The sequence below is a fragment of the Wasmannia auropunctata genome, unplaced genomic scaffold, assembly GCF_000956235.1.
Source record: "Wasmannia auropunctata unplaced genomic scaffold, wasmannia.A_1.0 LD336092.1, whole genome shotgun sequence".
In the NCBI taxonomy this organism is placed as follows: Eukaryota; Metazoa; Arthropoda; class Insecta; order Hymenoptera; family Formicidae; genus Wasmannia; species Wasmannia auropunctata.
Genome location: NW_012026798.1, coordinates 789,000 through 797,030, shown reverse-complemented (window position 1 = coordinate 797,030; position 8,031 = coordinate 789,000). Strand labels below are relative to the sequence as shown.

The 8,031-nt window shown below is 38.4% G+C and overlaps 1 protein-coding gene across 3 annotated transcripts; it reads right to left on the bottom strand.

Annotated features, from left to right (window-relative positions):
- Positions 1-4,745: 4,745 nt before the first annotated feature.
- On the bottom strand, positions 4,746-7,348 carry LOC105462842 (pyrroline-5-carboxylate reductase 1, mitochondrial). Of its 3 annotated transcripts, none has more exons than XM_011709693.1 (7): positions 7,257-7,348; positions 7,122-7,182; positions 6,617-6,882; positions 6,453-6,534; positions 6,250-6,386; positions 5,962-6,173; positions 4,746-5,161 (listed from the first exon to the last, which is right to left on the bottom strand). In XM_011709693.1, exons 2-7 carry the CDS (start codon positions 7,156-7,158, stop codon positions 5,095-5,097), a joined length of 801 nt encoding a protein of 266 aa, XP_011707995.1. In that variant the 5' UTR covers positions 7,159-7,182; positions 7,257-7,348; the 3' UTR covers positions 4,746-5,094. The 3 variants fall into 3 exon arrangements, with proteins under 3 accessions (XP_011707995.1, XP_011707994.1, XP_011707993.1); XM_011709692.1 differs by having other exon boundaries at positions 4,746-4,927; positions 5,062-5,161; positions 7,122-7,336; XM_011709691.1 differs by having other exon boundaries at positions 7,122-7,336.
- Positions 7,349-8,031: the final 683 nt, after the last annotated feature.

Sequence of the window (8,031 nt, the reverse complement as noted above, 5' to 3'; positions counted from 1 at the left end):
GGGACGGGGATGCGCGTGGCTGCCGTACGCTCGCAAAGACCGTGGGCAATGGTAGCGGTATGCAATCCCCAAATCTAGATAATGTTCGTCTCGCAGCTTAGCACGACCCACTGTGTGTGTGCGGAAGTGCAGGCACCCGGCTACTCTTTTTATGTCGCATCGTGCTACTTTCAATACAGCGATAAAATAGAGGAGCACCTCAGACACCTGGATATGGTGCTTCATAAACTGAGGGGGAAGAGACTACTAGTGGCGGTAGACGCCAACGCACGTTCGTCAATGTGGGGTCCCCAGGGGACAGACGAAAGAGGAGGCAAATTTGAAGACCTCATTCGTGCGCATGGCATGTATGTTGTGAACAGAGCTGGCCAGGCATCTACATTCAAAACGGCGAACGGGTCGTCATACATCGACGTTATCCTATCATCGCCTTCCATGGCTCAATTCATCAATGAATGGATGGTGAGGTGCACCTGGACAACCAGTGATCACAATTCCATAGAGATCAGATTAGGGGTGCCAAGAGCACGTGGTGACGATCGGCGAGGCGCGAACATGAGATTCGATACTCGTCGAGCCGATTGGGAATGCTTTGCTGAGAGTCTAACTGGCTTATCTGAGTCAAGGCTCGAGGTCCTGGATCTGTCCTCTGCCGCAGAAGTGGAGAAAATGGCGGGAACGCTACAGGACGTCATTACAGAGGCCTGTGGGGTATCTATGCCAAGGAAAAGAACATTTAGGAAGTCCAATCCGTGGTGGACGAGAGAACTGACGATAATAAAGAAAGAGGTTATACGCCTAAGGAGGAAGTACCAAAAGGCTAGGAGATCAGAAGGTCCTGAGAATGCCAAATACAGGAATACCACACATCATTGCGACGATATCGCAAGACATTAGAAAAGGCGAAGCTGGAAAGAAAGCTAGACGGAATTCGTCTCAAATCATGGTAATAAAGAACCATGGGGCTTTGTGTATAAGCAGCAAGCAAATAAGCTGAGAGTAGAGAAGGTCATCAGTACACTCAGGAAAGGAGAGTGTTACACAATGGACGTGGAAGAGACGGCTAGACGCCTACTGGACGTACACGTTCCAGACAACAGAGAGATAAATGATACCTCTGAACAACAAGACATCAGAGCAGAAGCAAATGAAGCGCCAGAAACGGCTAACGCCCCATTCTTCACGAGGCTTGAAGTAGCCATACAGGCGGTAAAGAGCTTCAAAAATAATAAAGCACCTGGGCTAGACCTAGTAGAAACTAAAGTGCTTAAAGCCGTATGTAAAATCATACCAGATCAAATGGTAAGGCTATTCAACGGATGCCTTAAATGAGAAACCTTTCCCTCGATATGGAAGATAGGCTCGCTAAGGGTCCTCCTAAAAGGCGAAGACAAGGATGAGAAAGATCCAAAGTCATATAGGCCAATCTGCCTTCTCTCAGTAGTAGGAAAGCTCTTTGAGAAGCTCCTAAAATTGCGCTTAACAGACACGGTGTTAGCGCCGGGAAGAATCTCCGATCGGCAATTCGGCTTCATGCCAGGAAGGTCGACAGAGGATGCAATCGTAGAATTGCGTCGAATGGTGTTGAGCATAGAGGAAGGTTATGTGGTGGCTTTGTTGTTCGACATATCGGGCGCCTTCGACAACGTCTGGTGGCCCTTGGTTTTCCAAAGCCTCAAAGAGAAAGAATGTCCTCGAAATGTGTATGAGGTGATGAGAGATTATTTCAAGGATCGGCAGGTCAGGATATCAAGTGGCAAAACCACTATCTTTAAACGAGCCACAAGGGGATGCCCCCAAGGCTCAGTGCTTGGACCGGGCTGCTGGAACTACATGTTCGATGGGTTGCTAGTGATCCTGGACAACATTGCGTGATCCTGGACAACATTGCGAAAAACCGCTACATTGCATACGCGGACGATCTTCTGGTTCTGGTAAATGGTAATTCCCGTAGGGAAATAGAGAGGAACGGCCAACAAGTGGTCGATAGGATTGATGAGTGGTGTAGGATGGCTAAACTTCAGATCTCGGAGCAAAAGACTGAAGCTATCTTGCTCAGAAGCAAAGAGATAAGGAGGGCCCAAATTACTCGCCCAGACAGGGTTGGCAAGAGCAGGAAGAGGTTAGCTAATTTCGAAAGCAAACCACTTGCTATTAGGTTAGGAAGTTCTAGAATAAAATTCAAGGACTCAGCCAGGTACCTTGGTGTACACTTTGACAAGGGTATGAAAGTAAAAACCCGTTGCCGGGTCTTAAGCGAGAAAATGGGTTCGTTATTCGATAAGCTGGGAAAGCTCGCAAAGTCCCAATGGGGCCTAAGAAATAGGGCGCTTTCCACCATATACCGAGGAGTGTTCGGCCCAACAGTTGCGTACGCGGCTGCGGGCTGGTCCGACCTGTGTACGGAAAGCGAAATTAGGATTCTAAGAGCTGTGCAGCGCCGAGTTCTCCTATCTTCAACAGGCGCGTATCGCACAGCATCTTGGGAAGCTCTCTGCGTAACCGCAGGGATACTCCTGTAGACATAATGCTCCAGGAGAGCAAAGCGAGATATGAAGCCAGAAAAAGGCGAGACGCCGAAATTACCGAAATTGCCGATACAGGCGAGGCGACAAAATAACAGGTATAAACACGCGCTAGAGTGCGTGAGGCAAAAGGCGATAGAAACGTGGCAGACCAAATGGCAGTCTTCTGGAAAAGGTCGTACCACATTCGCCTTCTTCGAAAGTATCCGTGTAAGAATAGATGCGCGGTGGATTCGGCTCGACCATTGGAATGCGCAAATAGTCACAGGACACGGCAACTTCCGAGCGAGACTAGCTGCGCTGGGGCTAGTCAATGATGGCTCATGCAATTGTGGTGCTGAGGAGGATACTGTACAGCACTTTCTTCTTGATTGCCCACATTTCGAAGCGCAGAGAGTGGCACTACGCGAAATTGTACCAGAGGGCGAATGGAGATGGCCGGAAGTGGCGCGCTTCTTCGCGTCGAACCTAGAGGCCTTCTTGCTTCTAACCGAGTACTGCAGGGAGTCCCTTTGGTTAAAGGGCTTCGAAGAGCAGTAGGCCTACAATTCTTCGTAGGCAAGGCATCAAACCCTGCAACTCTTCGCGGGTAAAGCCAAAAAGCCAAAAGAGCCATAAGACCTGCATGTCTTCGCAGGCAGGGCTCGACAAACATAGAACACCTGTCAATCCACTTACAATCCTGCCTCATCAATAAAGGGAATACAGAGCAAGCTCTAGCTACTTCCCTATCCAATCAACTCCTATCCTCTCTCACCCAACAGGGTCAGGGCGTGCGTCCAGGCGGGACGCAAATGGGCAGGCCTCCCCGTGGTCCCCGTGGGCGTGTTGCGTGCGCCCTGAGCTTAGGCGCGGGACGCCCGCTTCACGGCAAAACTGCTCATCTTGCACATACGGACCGTGCAAGCGCTGCTGGATTTTTCCATCGCCACTCTCGGGGCGGCTGGCTTTCGCGACGGTAGTGGATGATAATGTTGCGTTTGCCCATTCGGGCCAGGTAGCACGTGGGCGGTCGCTTCGGTGGTCGCCACACAAACATTAACTGTAGTTCATGGAGGACTGGAGAGAGCATATCGGTGGTGGGGGTTTCATCTAAGACGGTTGACCAATATGGCCGCTCCCGGATATTAAAGTAGAGCGGTAAATTCGAGTGGATTTATTAATATAAAAATTTTCTTTTGAAACAATATTTGTATTAATTTCTTTATTTTATTATCACATATTATATTCGAAAAACTATTTGATAATAAGGATAAAATATTCACAAGATATTTAAACATAATTTTATATATATATATATATATATATATATATATATATATATATATGTATACATGTATTTATTGTACATACGTTTTATAATAAATATAATAATACTAAATACACAAAGATAAAATCCGCATTTATTAAGTCATCCCAAACGTATTCAAAATATGCCTTATCGATAGTAAATGTGCGTTGAAGTAAATCTTTTTCTTTTTATATTAATTTAAATTGAATTTACTAAACTCATTGCAATTTAAATTCTCAATTCGAAATAAATTTCTTAAAATAAGTTTCTTGTGTGTGCGTGCGTGTGTATATGTGTGGACATCTTCACAAATCTTCCTCTACAATTCTATGTACAGTCGACTTTAGGATATCTTATAGATTGAAAAGTGAAAGTTAGTTCCAATGCTTACTTTTATGAGTTTTTCAATTCGAGCAATTCTTCCAATTTTTAAATCTTTACTTTCATGACATTAGTTTCATCATTCCTAATTTTTATCACTCAGTTTTAAGTGTTTTGCGATATAGCTATCTTTTGTCAAATTTAAATGCATCATACTAATATTCCAGTTTTGAAAAACTGTAAATTTAACTGACAATGAGTGCAAAATTTCTTTGCTCAATGTCGATAATCGAATTAATAATTTTTAAAAATTCATAATTTTGTTTGAATAATTCAAATGGTTGAAAAAAATTTGTAAATAAACATATTCACAATAATTTGTATCTTTGCAGTCTTATGTTTGTTTTCATTACTGCACTAAACTGTACTAGAACTTTCATTAAATATCAACATATACCTATTTTACTTTAAATGTAAGGAGTGTATACTATACTAAAAGGAATCAGCTAATACAGCTAATCAGCATAAAAACAGACTATACAATTTAAAAGATACTGAGTGCGAAATTTAAATATGTTTGTTAGGAATAGTCAAAATAGAAAAAAATGTAAATTTCAAAAATTACATAACTGTTCTGTATTTTCATTTGGAACATAAAAGTATCAAGATAGATACAGTTGTGATTCAGTGATACAGTGATTGCTTGAGAAGGAGAAAAGCCTAGAATCGAATCCTGGTAGTACCCAGGAGCACTACTGATTTTTCTAGTATTGTCGCCTGCACTATGAATCTAATAAATTTATTGACATGATACGTATTTATATACATTATAATTATATAAATCTAATCTTCAAATATTATGAATATAAAATGTAGCTTAAATAAGTAGTAAGGTAACATCAAATGTTTGTTCAATATACATACCTTAAAATATTGACATCTATTTTTTGAGAATTATTATTTTAAGCGAGATAGTTCATTTGTTTTATTCACAGCAGCCTCGACAGCATTCATCATAGAGCCCCTGTATTCATTAAGACAAATCTCAAGATTATTTAGAAATTAAATGTTGATCGTAATAATCGTATCACCTCTTGTGGTTATCTCATTATTGAGAAAATTAAAAATAAATATTATCTATCTACCCACAAGTTATTATCAGACATCCTGCATGTATGTATATATATATATATATATATACACGTATGTAAAGTATCTCCGCATTTTCCGTGCAAACTTTAATAGTATGTTTTATAAACTGACATAAGAAAAAAAAGTTGTATAAACATAGGTCCTAAAATGTTTTATTAAAAAGTTAAAAATATAAAATTTGCAAGAATTTTTCACTAAGTTTACAAAGTTTTACATTTCAAAATGCTATCTATTTATACAAGCTTGGCATCAATGTAGTATTGAATTTATCCATAGACTATATGTTTATGACATACTAGATATGTCTATTAATTTATCACTGACGAGACTACATTCACAAGTGGCGGTTTCAATTTTCGTAACAATCCTGCATAATCATATAATCCATAACAATTTTTTAACGTTTGCAATTCAATTATAATGTGTGGTGTAAGCTTCGATAAAAAATTATTTTTTACAGATTTCATATTTTTGCTGTAACTTTAAAAATAAAGCAAATCTAGAATCTATGTTCATATATAACATTTTTTCATTTTTTTCTTATTTTAGCTTCTAGAATATACTGTTTGTACGAATAATCCGGGGACCCTGTGGCTGCGTGCGTACGCGCGTTGTGTTTGTGTGTATGTGTAATAAAATAATAGGATGTATAAAATAACTTTCACAATGCACCTGACTCCTCCCATTTCCATAGTGTGGACGCCAGTAATAGTGGTACCTCCAGGTGAACAGACTTCATCCTTCAACTGACCAGGATGTCGTCCAGTTTCAAGTACCATTTTTCCAGCCCCTACTAGTACTTGTGCTGCAAATTTAGTCGCCATTGGCCTCGGCACACCCATTTTCACAGCTCCGTCCGCTAGTGCCTCTATGATGAGATATGCCTGAATAAAATATTATTGAAATAATACGCAATTATTTCCATCTCTCTAATTGTAACGATTACTACAGTAAACTTACAAATGCTGGGCCGCTACCTGACAAACCGCCAATGCCGTTCATAAGACTTTCTGGAACATTTTCACTCATGCCGATATAAGAGAATAACATATCCACCATTTCCAGATCTTTTGACTCAGCGTTGTTGCTACAATAAACTACAAATTATACTTATATTATAAAGCATAAGTTGATCTTTGCTATGTCATATCTTTCTTACACACCTGTGATTCCTTCCCCGACCATCATGGGTGTATTTGGCATGGATCTAATTATCCTCGGTGAAGTTATAACTGCTGAGAGTTTCTAAAAAAGTATTTTATACAAGCTGTCATAAAAATTGAAATGTTATATGCTATATAAGTTAGATGTTATCTGCTTTACTTACAATATACAAGACATCAAGAGATATTCCAGCAAGTACTGAGATAAAGAGCTTACTCTCAAATTTCTCCCATGCGTCACCCACTTTTCTCCCTACAATAGTATCAAGCGCATCGTCCAGCATATGTGGTTTCACCGTCAAAAAGATGATGTCACAGTTGCTCACAACTTCGTTGTTTTTTAACGTCGGATGAGCTCCCAGATCCCTCCAAAATCCATGTGTTCTGTCCGTACGACCAGAAACCCAGACATTATCTGGATTTAATATACCTATTGTGAAAAAAAGAAAAAAAATATTTAGTTCTAAGAAAATCTGTCTTACTTTGCTCTGATTTTAGATCTAACTTATAATCCATTTCTACTACTGCTGTCAATTTTAATTTCGATTTAATTTACGCCTAATATTCTTCTAATTCTTAAAACTCAAAAAAAATATAAAGTAATACCGATATTAAAGTTAATTCTACTGATAGAAGTGGACTTTATTAATAAGTAACATGCGAGTTTACCCTTGCGAATTAAACCAGCGCCTATGGCACTAGCCATATTTCCGCCTCCGATGAAACCGACCTTGATGGATTTTAGATATTGTTCTGTCATAATTGATCGTAATTACGATTTATGTATTAAAATTAAATAATTACACGCTAAAACAGCTGTAAACAATATCACGTGGAATCCTTGCAGTGTGCGTAATGCGTATCGAAAATAATCGATAGCTAATCTTCCTTTGTCATAAATTACGCAGGCATAGATTGACGCGGAAGAACTGAATTTCCATTCGATACTGCGGTACCTTTTGAAAATAAGCTTAAGGTTAGTGAATTACTTAACCAAATTCTGATTAATTTAATTAGCGATAATTAGCAATACTTATATTAACAGAATATTAATTTTTTACTGTTTAATGTATGGAAAAAAATTACAACAAATTTTATGACCCGATAAAAAATTTTTTGAAAATTCTTTATATATGATTTTTCAGCATTTTTCAAAATTTTTCAAATTTTTTTTACGAATTAAATATTTTACAGAAATACTGAGAGAATTATTGTTTCTAACATTTTTTATGCATATATGTAAATTGTAGAATATTTTTAGATTTTTCTGTAATTTTTGAAAGAAATAATTATATAAAATCTGAAGAAATTAAGAAAAAATTAATTTTTTAAAAGATCTTTATAAATTTAAAATATGAAAAATTCTATAAAAATATTATATGAGATTATTTTTTTTTTACAAGAAAATGTAATTAAATAAACGCAACAAGGTCTCAGTCGGCATTTGTTCGACAATAATTAAATTTGCTTCTACATCAATTGTTGTATTTTATTTGAAGTTTAAATTAAACGTTATCGTCCGTTTTAAAATTCTCTGTTTGGAGCATGATATGAATGTGTTTGAGCCGTATCAATGGTT

Bases quoted from the DNA above. Each gene is read 5' to 3' on its own strand.
- LOC105462842 (XM_011709691.1), bottom strand. From the start codon at position 7,212: ATGACAGAACAATATCTAAAATCCATCAAGGTCGGTTTCATCGGAGGC. The intron at 6,883-7,121 runs GTAAACTCGCAT...TTTTCACAATAG, and splicing joins CGCTGGTTTAATTCGCAAGG to GTATATTAAATCCAGATAAT. The intron at 6,535-6,616 runs GTAAGTAAAGCA...ATACTTTTTTAG, and splicing joins CTCTTGATGTCTTGTATATT to AAACTCTCAGCAGTTATAAC.